The sequence below is a fragment of the Zeus faber genome (genome assembly GCF_960531495.2).
Source record: "Zeus faber genome assembly, chromosome: 6".
In the NCBI taxonomy this organism is placed as follows: Eukaryota; Metazoa; Chordata; class Actinopteri; order Zeiformes; family Zeidae; genus Zeus; species Zeus faber.
In genome coordinates, this window is record NC_137201.1 from 21823028 (window position 1) to 21842210 (window position 19183).

At 43.4% G+C, this 19183-nt stretch overlaps 3 protein-coding genes across 5 annotated transcripts in view; all 3 read right to left on the bottom strand.

The window, feature by feature from the left end:
* Positions 1-419: 419 nt before the first annotated feature.
* ldhbb (lactate dehydrogenase Bb) lies at positions 420-5868 on the bottom strand (the record flags this gene model as incomplete). The annotated part of the gene is made up of 8 exons (XM_080001766.1): positions 5841-5868; positions 4178-4314; positions 3639-3756; positions 3041-3214; positions 2402-2575; positions 1881-1998; positions 1489-1612; positions 420-587 (listed from the first exon to the last, which is right to left on the bottom strand). Exons 2-8 carry the CDS (start codon positions 4304-4306, stop codon positions 420-422), a joined length of 1005 nt encoding a protein of 334 aa, XP_079857892.1. The 5' UTR covers positions 4307-4314; positions 5841-5868.
* A 1532-nt stretch (positions 5869-7400) lies between these two features.
* slc25a3b (solute carrier family 25 member 3b) lies at positions 7401-12802 on the bottom strand. 3 transcript variants are annotated; one of them, XM_080002392.1, is made up of 8 exons: positions 12689-12802; positions 11732-11879; positions 10595-10722; positions 10275-10454; positions 9564-9745; positions 8760-8932; positions 8556-8666; positions 7401-7751 (listed from the first exon to the last, which is right to left on the bottom strand). In XM_080002392.1, the coding sequence occupies exons 2-8, from the start codon at positions 11874-11876 to the stop codon at positions 7591-7593; spliced, it is 1080 nt and encodes a 359-aa protein (XP_079858518.1). In that variant the 5' UTR covers positions 11877-11879; positions 12689-12802; the 3' UTR covers positions 7401-7590. The 3 variants fall into 3 exon arrangements, with proteins under 3 accessions (XP_079858518.1, XP_079858519.1, XP_079858520.1); XM_080002393.1 differs by having other exon boundaries at positions 11732-11915; positions 12689-12763; XM_080002394.1 differs by lacking the exons at positions 11732-11879; positions 12689-12802 and adding an exon at positions 11586-11625.
* Positions 12803-13221: 419 nt separating this feature from the next.
* tmpob (thymopoietin b) overlaps positions 13222-19183 on the bottom strand; it is a 6155-nt gene continuing 193 nt past the window's right edge. Inside the window, exons 1-6 of the mRNA XM_080002010.1 lie at positions 18851-19183; positions 18186-18303; positions 17644-17811; positions 16088-16191; positions 15890-15990; positions 13222-15667 (exon numbers count right to left, since the gene is read on the bottom strand). The exon at positions 18851-19183 is cut by the window's right edge and continues 193 nt beyond it. Coding sequence (XP_079858136.1) covers positions 15295-15667; positions 15890-15990; positions 16088-16191; positions 17644-17811; positions 18186-18303; positions 18851-19084 — 1098 coding nt within the window. The 5' untranslated portion in view covers positions 19085-19183 and the 3' untranslated portion in view covers positions 13222-15294. The remainder of the gene's footprint in view (positions 15668-15889; positions 15991-16087; positions 16192-17643; positions 17812-18185; positions 18304-18850) is intronic.

Consider the following 19183-nt stretch of genomic DNA (forward strand, 5'->3'; position numbering starts at 1 on the left):
AATCACAGAATTTGTTGTGGACGACGTTACAGATTTCCACTTTAAGTTCAATTCAACACCCCTGAACACTAGATTTTGATTTAAACAAAATAAATGGTTTAAAAATACATATCAAGAAGTACTTGAACACATTCACCCCTTATTGCAGCAGCAAGAAAATTGCTTTATTACATGTGCATATGTCAACATTATCGACAGCTTGTCAAAGTTTTAACATGCGAATGAAACATTTTTAGGCAGTTGACTTAAACATTGTCTCGTGTTCATGAAACGGCGCGTTGTGAGCCCTGACACCTACCTACTTCCTGTTACATTCTGCAGAGGACGGCCGGTGAGAGGTGCAGGATGCTGTGACTAGGAGCGGGAATTCTGCGTGAGGGCGCACCAACAGGCGGGTCTGGCCCCCTCTAGAGGGCGCGTCAGACGTCCTGCAGGTCCTTCTGGATGTCCCACAGCGTGCTGGCGCTGTCCTGCAGCTGGGCCACCTCGTCCTCGTTCAGGGTCATGTTCACGACGCTGGCCACGCCCCCGCTGTTCAGCACGCAGGGCAGGCTCAGATACACCTCGTCGCTGATCCCGTACATGCCCTGTTCATCAACACCGACTGGTTTTTATCCTTGATTTTATACTTATTACGCTGTATAGCAGCAAAGTCTCTAACACAGTGCCGAATTTCAAAGGTCACCTCCAGTCGATTTCGTGTCCTGCTTTTTAGAGCTGGACAATTCCAGGTCCATAAAGTAAAAGTCATGTTTTTGCTCCACCCATGAACTGAGCCTGCTGGTTCCGCTCATTCGTTCTAAATTTGGGTTGAGCCGCTGACCAGACCCAGAGGGGTAACTCGAAATGAAAGAAGTCCCTCCTCTGCCTGCTTTCACGCTCAATTTGTTCCCAAACGGAAAATGTGTGCACGATATCACACTATCTTACATGTGCAAATAGGGCAAACAGTTATAAAGGAAGGAGAGTCACATCAACACGACGAGCTAGAGTCATTGTGGAGCATGGAAGTAGACAGTATCGACCACTCAAACTGAAACGTCTTGAGGTGGAGGGCTTTCTCCTCCACCCTAAGATGGCAATCATGATAAATGGCCGATTTGCTCCAGGAGACTTACCGTCAAAAGGATTTATTTCACAGGGATTAGGCGTGCCACTGCCAGCACGAATAATCACAGACAATCACAAACTTTTTGCCAAGTACTTCTTGAACAAGAGCTTGATTTTTAAAGCTCTGAAGTGTGTTCAAATAATGCTAAAATCTGCAATAACTGTGGAATCAATGAAATTGCTCAAAAATGTAAACAACCCTGGAGGTGTCTTCAAATGTGAGTGTATTCAAAGGTAACTGTGAGGGTCTATGGGGGAAAAAAGGAATGATGAGGTTTCTGTGTGTGTGTGTGTGTGTGTGTGTGTGTGTGTGTCTGTGTGTCTGTGTGCGTGCGTGCAAGCGTGTGTGCGTGTGTGCGTGCACAAGCAGTGTTTCACCTGCACCATGGTGGACACGGGGTGGATCCTGTTCATGTTCTTGATGAGGCTCTCCGTCAGGTCGGCGACGCTCAGCCCGATGGCCCAGTTGGTGTAGCCCTTCAGCCTGATCACCTCGTAGGCGCTGGAACCCCATGATGTAAAGACCAAAAAGAATGAGGTGGAAACTAAACTAAACTTAAGGTGAGGGGCCCTGGAAAAAAGGTCTGAAAATAACCTCCAGAAATCAAATCCTGTCACACTCGTCACACTGTCTAAATGTGCTGTGTTTTAGGGTTAATGACACTTTCACTGATTTGAAATCATTTTAAATTGTCATTTTTTTAGTTCAGTGCTCGTGGAACAGCTGGGGCGTTTTAATCATCAGAATGTGTGAACATCAGCACGCGCACCTGTCCACCACCATCTTGTGGGCCTCCTTCCAGTTTTCACTGTCGCTGTCGGTGCCAATGTCTGGGTTCAGCGTCTGCAGGTTCACTCCTGCTACGTTGGTTCCACTCCACACGGGCACTAGAACACACACACACACACACACACACACACACACACACGCACACGCACACATATACACACAAACACACACACACACACACACACACAGTCCTTTATGTCCCCAGATGCCTCATGCTCATCAACACCTCGTTCAAGTGCCCATGACTAACAGCTTGACGACACCTCGCTCAATTAAACGATCAATGATATTGACACAAATTAAGAATAACAACGAGCAATCACCAGGTTTTGTCAAGACGTCCCCTGGTGCTGCTTATCAATCAAGCCAATTTTAAAGGGATGTGACACGGAGGCACAGAATGTTATGTGACAGTAACTGATGGCGATCGCAGGTTCATTGTTTACCAAGGTAAAGCCTAAAAGAACACGCACGCACGCACACACACACACACACGCTCACCACTGGTGTCCCCGTGCTCCCCCAGGATCCAGCCGTTGAAGCTGCTGGAGTGGATCCCCAGTTTTTCAGCCATCAGGAAGCGGAAGCGGGCGGAGTCCAGGTTGGTGCCGCTGCCGATGATACGGTGTTTGGGAAGACCGCTCAGCTTCCAGGTGACGTAGGTGAGGATGTCAACTGTGGACATAAAAGAATGTAGAATAAAAAAAACGGAAGTTGTCAACCAGAACCCCCCAAAAAAACGGTCCTTTGGATTGGAAGGGATGGATGGATGGATGGATGGATGGATGAACAGGGGAAACTCCTTCGCTTAGAAACCTGCGTTGTGGTTTTGTGGAGGTTCATTACGACATTGTGACGATAACATACAGATCTGGCTGAACTGGTGCTATGGTCCAGGAGGGGATGCATTATTGGATGGCTTACAGGAGTGGACGGCTTCCAATCAGTTTGGTTAGAAGCCATCCACCCCTAGGCCATAGCGCTGGAGTTGGTTATTTTTGGTTATTTCCCACCATCCCCCACCATCTGATTTATTTGGTGATGCTTCGCCGCAGAAGTTCTGAACGAAGCCGCCGTGTGGTTGAAAGTATTTGGCCCCAGACAGACGTTTTGGAGACCGCTCTCGCTTTTCGGCCGTACCAGGATTGGACACCACGATGATGATACAGTTGGGACTGTATCTGACGATCTGGGGGATGATGTGCTTGAAGATGTTGACGTTCCTCTGGACCAGGTTGAGGCGGCTCTCGCCCTCCTGCTGCCGGACGCCGGCGGTCACCACCACGATGCGGGAGCCGGCCGTCACGGAGTAATCTGGAGGCGGAGAGGAGGGAGGGGTCACGTTTGGCCTCTGAGTGGATTAAAAAGAGAGTCTCCTGCTTGCAGGTTCCTATTCGAACCAAGTCTCTAAGGAGCCTCTGCTAATTCATCCATTTATATGTTTTGTATTTCACCGGCCTGTTTATTCTTTTATGTATGATCCTGCTATCTTGTTATCGCTTCTTGAAATATACTTTTATGGGAAAAGCATTTGCTGATTTTAAAGTGGTAATCCGTGAGATTATTTTGTTTAGAAAAAATCCCACATTTGATATCCATCCCATATTTATTAAGCTAGTACCTTATAAGAAACAGCCATTCAATGTATTTTCATTACGCTTGTGCTCCTCTATTTTCTGTTTCCATCATTGGTGGCGGGGTCCACCTTTCCCAGGTAAAACACTTAATCTGAACTCGCCTTTATCTGCGACTATCTTGGGCGTTTTGAGGAAGAGGCTGCCGTGCTGCAGGTCCATCATCTCTCCTTTCAGCTTGTCCTCCATCACGTCCACCAGGGCCAGCTCGTCGGCCAGCTCCTGCACGTACGCACGCACGCACGCACGCACACACACACACACAGCGAGGATTTTCTAAAAATACTCGGCTGAGCGAGATCTCCGTGCAGATCTTTTTGATTCAGTAAAGTGCACTTCAGTAAGTGTAGTCGCACATTACCATACTTTACTATTGTCTGTATTTTTACGTGTTATCTTCTGGCTATACACTCATTGTCCAAATTGTCACTTATTATATGACAGGTGTGCAACGTCCTCTGTTTGATCGATAAGGATTGATCGATCAAACGTGAAAGAGTGACGGCTTAGCGCCCAGACAGACACGGAGAGATCAGTAGGGCCTAATCCAGTGTCCACCCAGGGTCCTGGGTATTACCCGATCCCTGACACCGGGGCGGAGTGTATATCTGAGAGCAACCGGTGAAAGCCGCGGAACTCTTACCCTGAGCAGGATACTGACGGCACAGGCCATGCCCACTTGGCCCACTCCCACCACCGTCACCTTATTCCTGGGGGGCTCGGTGGGGCCGCTGAATAGGGGGGTGATCAGCTTCTGCAGGATTGAAGCCATTTTCAGTGCTGTCGGGGTAGAAAGACAGAAAAAGGGGGAGCATGAGAGGGTACCTGGTGAGGGAAAATCTCAGCCCTGGAGATGTTTCCTTGAAAAAAACTAGGACGGACAGCGCCGCAAAATAGCATCTTGGATACTTCAGGAATGATAACTAATGCATTCAGGACACAGTGTTATAACGGTGGCTTTCAAGGTGACAGAGGAATCACATGATTACAAATCAAGAGATTTACCAACAAACACTAAAGCAAGCATTGGTACGTGATGTGAAATAGCCAGACACATTATTCACACAGAGGAACAAGAAATAAACAGTAGTATTTCTTCAGCTATCCCTCATTAAAAAACAATAACAAAAAACCCCCCCAAAAAAACAGCCGCAGGATACTTGCATTCTCCGGCGATGCTCCGAGCTGTGATGTATAAGTACCACCATGTAATCAGCATGGCAACTTGGAGTTCAGTACCCCCTGCATCCACCACATGCCCCCGAATCGCTGTTGTGCACAGGAGGAGAGTGACGGATCTGAGCTGCAGTGTGACTCAGGCAGGCCCTGCAGCCCAGCACCACTGAGCCTCTCTCTCTCTCCACCCTCCGCTCCACCCTCAACCCTGCACTCTCCGCCCTCCTCCCCAAATGCAGGGACGCTCTAATCGGATGGTGAACTTGACTGACTGCCTGCAGACTGATAAGGGAGTTACCGTAATCCCTTAACACTTCCTCCATCTGCTGCACCCACACCCCAAGTGGGCAACTTGTTTGGTGCCCAATGGGGGCGGCGATTCCATGAAATGAATGGAAAATGAATAAAATACATTTTAATGCATTTTCCCTCATGTGCAAAAACATCTGATGTACAGTATATCTCAGCCAGTTGTCTGTTACTGTTATACTGAAATAATTAGAAGTTTTGAGAAACAAGACAAGGTATAAATACTGGTTTGAATACTGCTTACTTGATGTTACATTATGAAAATAATACTGAAGGTAGTGCTTCAATAATATAATTATTACGATTATTATTAATAATCATAACAACAGAATTATAATAATATTTATAATAATATAATATATAATAATAAAATATAATAATATAACGCATGTTTGAAAAATGTGGTCATCAGTCTAATGAATATAGTGTGATTATATAATATTCATTAAGAATATATATTAATAATGCTGCCTTGATAACATTACATGTCAAGTTTCTATTATCCACATCTTAAAATGGTATAATACGATTAAGTTGCTGCAGAAAAAAAATTAATCTAAAATGTAATAATGAGCCAACTTATGAGGTATGACAGACACAGTTTGGAAAAAAACAAGTTTCCTTGCGAAATGTGGTGCAGGTGGAAAGACTTCTGTTGGGCTTGATGATCTGAAGTTGGATTAAAAGCGCTTGCAGCTTCTGGATGGAGGCAAAAGCAGTTAATGCGTTAAAGGTTTAGCTGGCAGAGCCACAAGTGCTTCAAGACATAGAATACTCACTGTTAGTAGTTAATCAATAATAAAAAATAGGCTACTACAAACCCCCAAAATGGTCTCGATTGACTCTTTCTCTTGCTGGACTGAATGAATGAATGGCACTCATTAGCGGCAACGTGCCTTTAAACGGTTTCAGTGGCCGCAAGAGATAAGAGATAAGCCCCGAAGACAAACACTTCATCGTCACTGCAGCCCACTGGTCAGTATATCAACACATAACCTGAACCTAGTACAATTTAACCTCAAGAAATTGTACTACTTCATTGAATGTTTTAATTTCCGATCCTATTTCTTATTTTATTAAACAAACAGACAGATAGATAGTTATATAGATAGATATAGATGGATACAGGTTCACCAGGTAGATACACAATGCATAAAATACAAAGCATATCTGATAACCTAAAAAAATACATAAAAAATGTAACCATTAAAAAAATATGCAAGCCTAAGAAACACCCTTTAATTGGGTTAAGCTCTTCAAAAACGGCGCTCTTATTGAAAGAGAAAGTCGTTTGCAAATAGTCCAGCGCACATTGCAATGTGTCTGCAAAGCACATCATCAAGTCTGCATTGTGATGTACCCGGTGGTGTCATTTAAATTAAGAGACAATATGGTTGCGGTCAGCCTCGGTCCGTGGAGCTGTTATGAAAAGATTGTATGGAAGAAGCACGCAACGCAATTTACCAAGACTGAATAAAGTCTGGGAAGCTGAAAACTGCAGACAAAACACATTGGGGGGCCATATCGGACATTTTACAGGACACTAAACTAAGCTCAGAGCATCTTGAATTACATCACCACGCAGCAGAGTGGGGCAGCAGCACTATCCCTAATTAAGCCAGAGCATCAGTCACAGAAGAAAAAAACAGAAACCGCGCCAAAATCAATGTAACGCTCTTTTGAGTTTTGCATCATAAGCGCACACAGCAGCTGCGGCCCCTTCCCCTCCCTGGCGAGGGTCTCCCAGGGTCTAATGTCTATGGTCCACTTTCACCCTCGTCCTTCCCAGTCCAACACACGCGTGGGACTTACCCGTGGTGTGCTGCTGCTGAGGCCCGTCTGCTCTCCCTGCTGTGCCTCCAGGCTGCTGCTGCTTACTACTGGATTTATTTGGATTAAGCCTCTTCCGCCCCTTACAAAAGCCTGTTTGGCACTCCGCGACTCACCGCAGTCAGCTGGTTCAGCACCCAGATCCGAGAGGACAATTTACCTATTAGGGCTGGGTGATAAATCGTTATATTATCAATATTGTGATGAGACCAGATATTGTCTGGGATTCTGGTTATCACCATATCGTGCTGCGATATGGCTTATGTTTGTCTTACACAGTATATGCGGCATTACAGTGAGGTAATGTGGTTTTCTGAACTTCATAAACTGTTCTAATCAATGGTCATAACATCCACATTACTAATGATTCTCCAGTATTCCTTGTGTGTAAATATCTTAATAAACGACCAATAGTTATCCTAATATATCACCAAATGATCAAATTTGAAAGGTTTGCGGGCAAAACAATTGTGATGTTGTTTAATATCACCCAGCCCTTGGTAATATATACACTGATAAACAATGAGAATAAATTCAAAAGACAGGCGTGGTCACGGGTTGTTTCAACATTTATTTCATTTTCTAAGAACGTTGATAATTCCCTAGAATATCATTCTTGTTGTTTCCGTATCTTGAGCCATCCCCTCTGAATAATTGTCCAGCGGGAAGACTCTAAGCGGTTGTAACAGCTGTAGTGGTAACAGAGATTAAAAAAAAGAAGTAAAGGGGGAAAGTTGAGTCTCACTCGCTCAGACCGAGCTTCTTCTTCAGGGACTCGGGCATGGCCGGCGGCGGCGGCCGCGGCAGACGGAAGTAAACCTTCACCGAGTCGTAGATGAACCACTGCAGCGCCGTGAGCGTCCCGATCATGATGATCCTCGCCACCAGACCCTTCCACACGCCTGAGGACGGACGGAGAACAAAGGAGATGAGTATGGGACGAAAGAAGAAGTCCCATTGTACCAACCTGCCGGTCCACATGACGGGACACCGGCACATATTCGATGCTTTTAGAGACCCAACTATGGCAGAACGTTAATATTTTACTCAGTTTTCTACATGGAAACTACACCGGAGGAGCCATTTGACGTTGTGTCAATTTGTAAATCACTTTATTTTTGTTTCCACACGATGTGCTTAACCACGTGGAACTCGACTGCAATGTTTTTTTTCCATGCTTTCCCAGGCCTTTTTTTCTACTGTTGCAGGATTTCCAAAAATCCGTTCTGGACACTTAACACCGTAGCAGGAGCCACGCTCTGCGCAGTTTAGAACTCATGTCCGGTGCAGGAGCAGCACAGCGCGGGGGCTTGTAGGGAAGGTTGGACACTGTCACACGCAGCTGACTAAATCGCCTCCAACTGTGCAGCCAGAAAAAGTGGCCTCGGCTCCCAGGGCAGTTGGAGAGGCGGCGGCACATGAGTGCCCCCTACAGGTGGATCTAAGGACTGCACCTGATCTGAGAACGTCAACCAGAGAGTGGGAGCTTAAAAGGACCAAGGCCAAGTTTTGAGTTTTAGCCTGTTTTACTACTCAGCACACACACACACACACACACACACACACACACTTCATTTTACCCCCGGCAATTTTTTTCTGATGACGGCTCACATTTTCAGATCATATAAACGTGTGTGCCGCCTAGCGACGCCAAAAACTGAAATTTGACATCGGCACGGTCCTTTAACGCCGTCAGCTGTTCTCACCGATGGGTCCGAGCTTCTTAAGCACTTCGACAGCTGTGCTTCCCGACTCCTTGTTGAGCACGGACACCACGGAGTCAGCGGGGTGAGAGACGATGGCACAGAACACTCCAGCTGCAGGTGAGGAAGTAAGGGGTAGGGATAAAAAATTATAAATTATTATTATAACCCAAATGACACAATATTTCGATATTTTTTCAGACTCACCAATGTATCCTGCGACGAACGTGACGACCAGCTGCTCGGACTTCCTGCACTCGCTGCGAGGTTTGGGCACAACGTACTTGTACAGCATCTCAACAGTCCTCTCGAAGCAGGCGAACTTCATCATGGTGTAGGGGATCTGCCGCATCCACAGGGGGGCCAAACCTTTGTAGAAACTGCAGACACGGGGATGGACAACAAACACGACAATGGCTCTTGTGTGTGTCCGGTGAGAGGCCTCAACAAAGTTTGGGTCGATGAGAACGATGACCAAAGCACATCTGACCCTGAAGACACAATGGCTGTTTGAGGCCTGTATTCTACTATAGCACTCAGAGTTAGACAGTTGCTCATTTTAATACATGCTAAGATGTGGCTTTATTGATCCACAGAGGGAAATTCAGTTATTAAAGCAGCAGAAGTTGAACAGTGCAAGTAAAAAAACAATAATAAACGCACACATCTATAATGCCCCGGTGAGTTGGTGTACACTGTTTTATATACTTTGTTGGGTTCATTCTATATATTGTTTATAAATTCTGCCTTTTTCTGTTGTATATTTCTGGCCATTTCCAAAAGTGCTGCCTATTTTTATATTTATTTTATTCATATTCTTCAAAAAAACAATTAAAAAAAAAGTTAAATGTACAATCCTTCTTGCGCTTTATTTATTAAATACTCTGCAAAATGTTTCAAATGTACAGCCCAGGTCTTGCTAAACTGGCAGATATAGTATTGCACACGACAAATTACCTGTAATTCCTGCAGCAACGCACCCTTGGGTGGAGATGGGACGTTAATACTTACGCCCACAGTCCCTCCTCGGCGTACATCTTGGGCGCGCACTCTCTGAGGGTGTTGGCGTAGCCGGGCTGCGTCTGGACACGAACCTTACATGCCTCCATGGGCGCCAGCACTATGTCAGCAAAGAACTCTGCACTGGCCGAGGCTGCCAGGTAGAGAGACGTCCTCCAGAGGTACGCATTCTCCTGGTTGTGAAAACAGAGCGGTCGTTCATGATTTTAGGGACTATTTACCAGTTGCCATTACACCCTGTCGTATCATCGTATCACTTATTACTTACAGGGGACCTATTATGCAAAACCTTTTCAGTGCCTGTGCATACATTTGGGTCTCTGATGGGCCTACTGACACACACACACAGCGTCAAATATCTGAGTAACTCAACAAACAAATCTTTTAAAAGAAAGAGGAATTAATACCAACTGTCTCTGAGGAAACTGCAGACGAGGGAAATACATTTTTAAAACATAATTCTGTTGTGTTTCTTTCTTAAAAAAAAAAAAAAAAAAAAAAGCATGTGGTACATAGACTGTATGCTGTGTCACACGATGCGCTGTGGGTTTCTCCAAACAAAACCAATAAAAACTGTGTTTTTATTGTAGATGTATTTATTTTATTTTCCCACGTCTTACATGACCAATAAATCCCCGCGTCTTTGTATAACTAGGGGTGAGGGGATAGGGTGTGAGGGAGAGGAGAATAAGCCGCGCTTACCACTCCGAGCGTGTCGCTGTACAGGACTTTGAACACCTCGTACAAGCCAAACTTAAAGAGGCCTTGCATGGAGTAGCCGATGAAGGTCGGTGCCCAACCCTTGGCGAGCCCACGGGCGCCGTCCTCCTTAATCGTGATGGAGAAACCCTTGAAGATGCTCTTGTACTTGTCCGGATCCACCTTGAGAAAAGTAAGGACAGTGAACATTGTGAACCACTGCCTGTGCTATAAGTATTTGAAAACCCCTAAAATCCATTATATACACATATAAATAAAATATACACATATACATAAAATAAATAATAATAACAATAATGCACCTGCAGGCGGCACTTGACCAGGTCGAGGGGTACGATGGCCGTGTGAGTGAGTCCGCAGCTCAAGATTCCCCCAAAGCCGCACAGGGCGTAGTACTTCATGGAGCCAAATTCACAGCTCGTCCCCGAATCTGCAGGAGAAACACAAAACAGTCCTTAACCTGCGCTCAGCCAGGGTGGAATAAATCACATTAAAAAAACACATTGCTTATGCAAACGCAGGCCACAGCCGACCCCACGAGGAGACTCCACAGATTGGGGGATTTAACATTTAGCTTTTGTGAAATGGGTTTTCACACATCCGCTGTGGCGACCCCTAACAGGAGCAGCCAAAAGAAAAAGAAGGAAAGAAGAATTACTGTGTGAAACAAAGTTTAATAGAAAAGTAGTCACTTAGGTTGTTATACTGCTCTGTTAGACGCTGATATCATAATATCATATCATGTATACTGAACCATTTTTTAAGACATCTAAACATATGAAAAACATATGAAAAACACTGTGATACATTACTGTATTAATAGTATTGCAGGGTGTTGTGATATTGAATCAGGGATTCTGTATAAAAAAATTATATCAATATTCTTCCCACTACGTACCCCTAGTTGGCACTGCCCGTTGTGATTGACATGGTTAAAAAATACGAACAAAAAAAAAAAAACAGTGCCATCTTTGCTTACTCTAAACTCCAGGCTGGTAAATAGTCTATTGTATAAATGTAGTTATTCTTTATTTGTAGGGTTGAAGGTTGAACATGCAGAGGATTTCATGCGTTAGATCATGTGTTTAAGGGAGCCTTGGTTAGATTTAACTCTCTCTTTATAGAAAATAAAAATAAACAATACAAAATACAATACACTCAAACTCTTTCGGCATCATTATCATCATATAGCCTCATAATGTTAGAGCTGTTTGGTTATTATCCAAGTGCACCCTAAAGCCGATGTACATGCTGTGGGACAACAAGCTTCACCCGGTTAACTGTCCACCACACCTCTCACTGATCCACCGACGCGATCGGCGACCGAGTGCTTCTGACAGAAAGACAAGAGGTCGGAGTGAAATTTTGCTTCTGCTCATTTGCGTGAGAAAAACAGGTTGGCGGCACGCTGAGCTGCAGATCTGAAGACTGCGACCCACCGGGCACTGCTGCGGCTGCCAGTCTGCGTTTGGGAGCTCCATCAGCGCTCAGGTGCTGTGGTGGGTCCCCAGCTTTATGGAGCGTGAACAGCGGGGCGCTGAAGGGGTTCGCCCGGGCGAGCTGCGTCAGCGTACTGGGGTACATGGTCTTTAGATGGACAATAATAGTATCAATCACAACAAACTTTATCACCTTCAGTAATGTAATATGCTTGAATATAATTTATGACCATTATAAAAAAAAAAAACTACCAGATTTATTAACTCTATAGTTCTTAACATTTATTGGTTTACAACATGAGAGTTGAATAATACAAAATACTACTTTATGCATTAATTAAATAGTTGCTAAAATGTATTTGTTTACAACGTAAGGGTTGACTTGTAAAAAATACAACTTTATTAACTTTATGGTTCTTAACATTTATTGGTTTAGAACTTAGTCAAGTAATAACGAAAATAACAATCTTCATAATTCTTTATAATATAGTAATTAATAGTTTATAAATAATAATAATAATAATAATAATAATAAACAACTTGACTTGTGGAACCCCAAACAAAGTTACGAGGTTCTTTGGAAAGAACATTAAATAAAACATAAAATAATAATCATAATAATGATATTAATAATACAAGATAATTACCACAATAAAATCATAATTATTATTATTATTATTATTATTCATTATGTTTTATTAATAACCATAATAATACTATTAATAATAAAATAATAATAATAATACGGAAGAGGCACGACATTAGGCAACACCGGTGACTGTTGGGACATCACTTGTGTTCGTTTCCCAATATAGCTCCAATAACACCCAGCAGCAAACGAATCCCATGGGGGGAGGAAGTTTAACGTGAAACTGATGGTTTGTTGGAGGTTTAACGTCACACTCATTATTTCCCTAAAGTTCAACAAGTTCGGACCGGAGCCGAGCGTCTACTCACTTCCCCTCCTGCCTGCCGGTGCGGGCGTCCGGTTCCGCGGAAATAGGAAGCGCGGCTCCGCGTCGGGACCCTCGATTTGCGGAACTGCGGCTCCCGCGTCGAAACCGTCGCCGTTCAGCTGGGACTCGGCGGTTAAGCTCCGCCCACCGGGACCGTTCCGGGTTGCGTCAGCGTGCGCCGCACACTGCTCCGCACGAGCGCTGCGCGGGTACGGACATGGCAGGAACTGGTTGCCAAATAACTCCGATTCTTGCCAGTTGCAAACTCGCTTGATCTGAAATACACGCTTTTTTTTTAATTTTAGAGGTTGTTGCCAGTTTCTTTGTATGGTAATTTTTTTTTGAATCCAGACAAATCGTCAACTTCCCTGACTACTCTTTGGCCAGAATCGAGTCCACAAATCTCTCTAAACAATAAGACAAGTAAACATAAACTGCTTCCCTCTGATGTGTTGATCCCCCCCCCCCCCCCCCTTTTTATTGACTTTAAAAGTTTTTTTTAATTCAGTCTCACAAATACACAACAGCGATGGGTGTGGCTATAATCAAGTTTATTTCATGATATACCATCTACATTATCATAAATAAACAGATTTAAAATCCTTACCCACATAATCCTTTACCATTTATGTCCATTGTAAAGAGAGCTGCCTCGCAAAAGACCAAATCAACTGCGTTGTTGCACCTGCGTGTTTTACATATTGCTTTCACAAATTACACTGTTTTATAAAAAGTTAGACACACCCCATTAGAAAATTATCAAAAATGTTAACATATAAGCTATATAATTCACCGGAACTGACTTTCTCAAAATGCACTTGCAGTGCAATTCTTGTGGGTTAACAACCCAAATTCACAGTAGCCAACAGTTTGTTAAACTGGGACTGTGCAACTTTTTAAATGAAAAGACATCCCAATATAAATATTAAAAATGCATATAAACAAGAAAACCCATCTAATCCATTATTCCAGAATATTGGGGGCTTTGCAATCAGAAGCTATTTGGTCATTATGACCAGTGGTGTCAAAATTTTGGGCGCACAGAAAGTGAGGTATTAAGCAAATCAGGAAATCAAGCTCCCTATGGGGCTTTGCAGTGAATAAATCAAATCTTTATACCCGTACATGGCTCACAGATATTTTTGCTTTTGTCCCACCCGCCCACCAGATCTCCAGCCATACCTCATTAGCTTCACTTTCTCCAATCTCCCCCTTTTCAGGGCAACACAAGAAAAAAAATCTCTGCGGCCACACCTGGTCATTTGCAAGATTGCTGGGTCAAAAAAAAACAACAAAACACAAGGTGATTCACACAGGCAGTAGTCAGAGTTTGTGGAAATTGAAAAAAGACCTGTGGAGTAGTCTATTTTCTTTACAAAAAAATACTCTCCATAGGTCTTTGAGGATCAGTGGCGTACGGATACATGCAGTCTGTGAGATGGGCTATGTGGGTGCACGGCAACAGCCAGTCCCAGCGATGAGACTGAAGGATCCAAAATCTTCAAAAGCACAACAAAGCACTAAAGAAATAATAATAATAATAATAATAATAATATTAAAACCAGAATGTAAACTCACATGGGCACACTGGCAGGGCTGCACAACTCTTATGTAATATCTTTAAGTACAGTTTGGTATGCAAAGATTTGTTAACATAAACATTAAGATTGAATAACAATTAGGGCTGTGGTTCCAATAAAGATTTTCATGAAATTGCCACATATTGAGTGGAATAATTTGCATCTCATAATAATTTGTGCCTCATTAATTCAAGACAAGTTATCATATATTATCATAAGACAACAAATGACATAATGTAACTGGTTGTGTCTTGAATAGATTTAAACCAGATTTGTGCAGCCCTACACACTGGGAGTGAGGTTCATTTAATCCAAGTTAGCTCCTTCCATCAGGCAGGAATTCTAGTCAACTCGCCAGTGACTTGCCGTTGAACAGAAACAAAACTCTCCTGCTAATGTTGGTTTTCCCCCTACAGTGATGCATCTTGATCGCACCACATGTCTTCCCCCAGCACACACCACTTTCATTTTTGAGCTGAATAGACCTGAGCACCAAAGAAATAATGACACATTCTAGCTAGAGCTAAAAACTACAGAGAAGATGAGAAAATAATTACACATGTAGACATTGTTGTTAGTAGCGTCGCCGTGTACTTTAAAATTGGAGGGCACCAAGTGCTAACAAGTGTCCAGGCACCTCACAGTCAGAAAACACCTGGCACAGAGCATTAAAAACTAAGCTTTTTATTAAAAAAACAAACAAAAAAAACCAAAAAACTACAACCATGCAAGAATATCTGACCTCTCCCTTCTGCAATGAGTTCTACACATAAAGGTAAATTGCAGACAAAGACAAACGATGCACACAGTCGGAAAACGACACACAAACGAGTCCCTTCAGCCCGCCGCACGATGACTTATCCAGAAGCTGAAGAAGATCTAGCACAGACAGATGAGAGTCTACCGTGCCGTTAAAACGGTGTCCTTCGATACAACCACGTAGAAAATGAGATTTCTCAAAGTGAACAGATGGCAGGGTACGGAGCGGGCACGGTGAAAGGACGGGTGAAGGTGGGGGGTGGGGTCCTTACTTGCCAGCAGCGCCGCCGGCGATGCCCAGGTAGGTGGCGGCGCTGTCGACCGCGCCCTGCAGGGGAACCACCACGCTGTCCAGAATGGCCTTGAGCTCGCCGACCTGCTTGGCGTCCAGGTTCTGGTAGGCGTAGAACAGAGAGCCCGCCACCACCACCAGCAGCAGCAGCCTCAGCAGCAGCGACAGTAGGCTGCGGCGGGCTGGCGCCTTGCCAGAGGGATTGGTGCCGCCGACTCTGGAGACGGACTCTGAGTAGCAGTGGCTCTCTGTGATGGTGCTGTGCTGCAGCAGGGAGTGGTCCAGCCAATAGTCGCTCTCCCTCAATGGCCGGCCGGCTGCGCCTCTTATCGGCCGTCTGCAGGTGGCGCTGGTCAGAGAAGGAGAATTGGATGTAATAATAATAATAATAACAACAACAACAAAACTAAACCTCGGTGGGTGATATGTTAAAAATAAATTAAAAAGGAAAAACACTGTATTTGATGAAAGTAAATTGAAAATCAGCAACAGCTTAACAAATAGTTTATGAAATATTGAAAAATATACATCTTTTTAGATAGAAAAAATAAAAATGTGGTTTGTGGTTTACCTGATGCCTGTTGGTGTGTTAATTTCATTGGCAAGGATATCTTCAACAACACTCTTTTTAGGAGTCTGGTCGCCACCAGCAAAGTTGTCTTCAACCACCTGCTAACATATTGAAAAAAACAAAATATAGTGTCTCCGTACAAAAGTATCCATGCTACTCGTTCTCCAGTGGTTTCAAACGGATTGAAATTTGTCTCACTTTGGTTTGTCTTCTGCTGCTGGATCTCAAGGTGACTGGGGTTTTTCCCCGACTCCTGACAGGTTTCTCCACGACGGGGACTGGTTCGGGGTCAGCCATCTCCTCTGGCAAATAAAAGTTATACAAAGACAGTGATGAGAAACAGAAATCATAGAACACTATTATTTGGAAGAACTGTTTTACAGCGCAGGGAAGGAGACCCCTTCAGTACGGTTCGAAGCAGGAAAGCAAAAAAGGGCATCTGTCCACGTTAAGGCTGCATGATTCCTGTTAAAATGTGAATCGCGATTTTTCTCCCGAAGAATTGAGATCGCGATTCTCATTTTGTCAATCAACAACATTTACTGCACTCTTTCTTAAACAGACAATATAACAAGAGTATGTCAAAGTGTTAAACGTAAACGTATCTTGTAATATAAAAAAATAAAAAGACTCTTTTCTCTCTTATTTCATGTCACTTAATCAAAGTAATTAACCTAATGCTGGCTGGACGGTATGACCTGAAATTTACAGTAGATCCCGGATTTGAAGCATGGACAGTAACAATATTTGTTTTTGTTAAAACTTAAACAATATAAATGCTTATGAAGGGGAAAATAACAGGTATGGCAACTGCATGGCCTTTACTGTGCTTTTAACTACATTATTAGGACATATTTCACATAGTACAGAGGTACTTTAAAAACATTTATTGTGCAAAACTGGAATAATAAACAGAAAGACTACAAAACCTTTTCTCGAGTAACTTCCATCTCTGGAAAAAACTTTTTCATGAAATACAATCAAATCAAACTGCCCAAAATGAAAATAAAAAAGTATTCGTCGTTATTTATTCCCCCTTTTGCGCCTCTTAAAATATTTTTATAAATATTATAAAAAATAATTTATATAATACATTTATATATTTTTTTAATGAATACTTTTTTTTGCCGTCCTTTTATAGCCAGATGTTACGTAGAAACGCAGAGAAAGTGACTCTACTGCGCATGCCAGAGTTGTGAGGAGAGTGATGGGACACATGTAGATCCCATTTTCTCTGGAATATTGCACTTAAATAAAACCTGTGGATTGATATAAAAGCTGTCTTTTCTACTTATTAATTGCATGGAGGCTGTTTGGTGCAGCTTGGAGGGTGGAAGCCGATGGTAGATTTGGACGGTGGTGGTAACGCCACTGGACACGAGTCCAGTGGCGCGGTTAATCCGCTGATTATTAAAGTTGCGGCTCAAGTTTATTACTTGAACAGATTATTTTAACAGACACAAATTAATTTAGTGAATGCAGCGTGATGTGAATGCATAGGGGAGTGGGAGCTGGTGCTTTAATGCAAGTGATCTCCATTTGATGCAAATGTAAATACATCAGAATTGGCATCACTTAGAAATAAGATCGCATAGATGTATGAATCGAGATCGTGATTTTTTTTAAAGAATAATCATACGGCCCTAGTCCACATATGCCCACACTTATTATTATTAAAATAAGACATGCCATGGCCAGTGCCACTGGTACAGAGATGTTTTCAAACAAAGATGGCTGCTATTGCTAGAGCTTACCATCTTCCTTGTCGCTGTACTGGTCAGAATGTGTATTTCCATTCTGGTTACTGTCGGCTTTGGGCAGAACTGTGATTTCTGTGGCGGTCTCAGGTACACTGGTAGCTTCTGCTTGGGGCTCATCCAAAAGCTTCTGCAGCTTCTTCTCATAGACTTTGCGAGAAGAGGCTGAACAGAGAGAAAACGGGGAACGGGAGATGTCAAGGACATTGACACATACATATAATAAAGTGGTTTATGTTAGTGCAGAGGAAACTCTTTAACTGGATTTAGAACTGTTTAAAGTTAAATTTCAGCCTTAACAAATGAAATAAGATTAAATTAAACACATTTCCTCCAATGTATAATATAATAAATTAATTGGTTCACACTTAGCAATTTTAAAGTTGAATAGACATCTTTCAGTTCCCAGTCAGGCTAATTAAAGAGATTATCACAGCCAAAGTGAAAATACATTTTATGAGCCAAGCTCAACGTGTTGAAGTTTCACCACATTTGCAGAGGTATTTATGACCATGGGTGCACCGCTCCCAGGAACTCACCCACAATGGGCCCAGAGTCCACGCCGTGCTTGGCCAGCTGCTCCTTCAAGTCTTCATCTGTCAGCTCTGTCACTTCGGTTTCTTCCATGCGTGGCCTGTCTGTCTTTCTGGTAGCCTTCTGCAAAGCGAGTAATACAAATACATTCAGACACCTTTGATCAACGGTTTACATTTAGGTTAGATGGATAAAAATAGGTACACATATACTAAATGGTAATATAAAAAATAACCCCCTATATAAGCAATTTAAAGTGTAAGAGCATGGAATCATGCATGCATGCCTATATATTAATCTATACACATATTTATATATGTATAAGAGCACTGTATGTACACAGGGTTACATATGTAGATTGTATTGCGTAAAGCTATGAAAACTTGCACAATGTACTGTTTTTGACAGTGTGAATTCCTGGTATAGAGGCTTATTGTTAATTCTTAGGTTTGCTGCATATTGTTATTATTGCATATTGTTTTGACGTGAGCTGCTACTCAAAACCGTACATTCCGCCCGGGGATGAATAAAGTATCCGTCTCTCTGTCTACAAGCAGCGTGGATATGAACACACACCCCATAACTTCCCTGATACGAAAAGACGGCGAACGCGAAACGCGCCCGAATTCAAATTCAATCATTTAGTTCCAAGAAAACAAAGAGCGCCTACCCTCCCGGAGCGGTTCTTGCTGACCACCACCGGGGCGCTGCTCTCGTCGTCGCTGGAGAAGGGCTCCGGTGGCGGGCTGCTGCCGCTCTTCAGCGCGGTGAGGTGCCGCAGGTACAGCTGGACGTACACCTCCTTCTTGTGCTCCCCGCTGGGCAGCGGCACGTTGTTCGCCGCCAACTCGTTCTTCAGCTTGTCTTTGGTGAGGGTCGACGGGTCTTGCAGGAACTCTGCCATGTTCACGTTCCACGTATTGTTTGCGCTTCGCCTGAACGGACGCTGGGAAACGAGCGACTTCGCTGCGCGGTTCCAAAGAACAACAACAACAGTGACGTG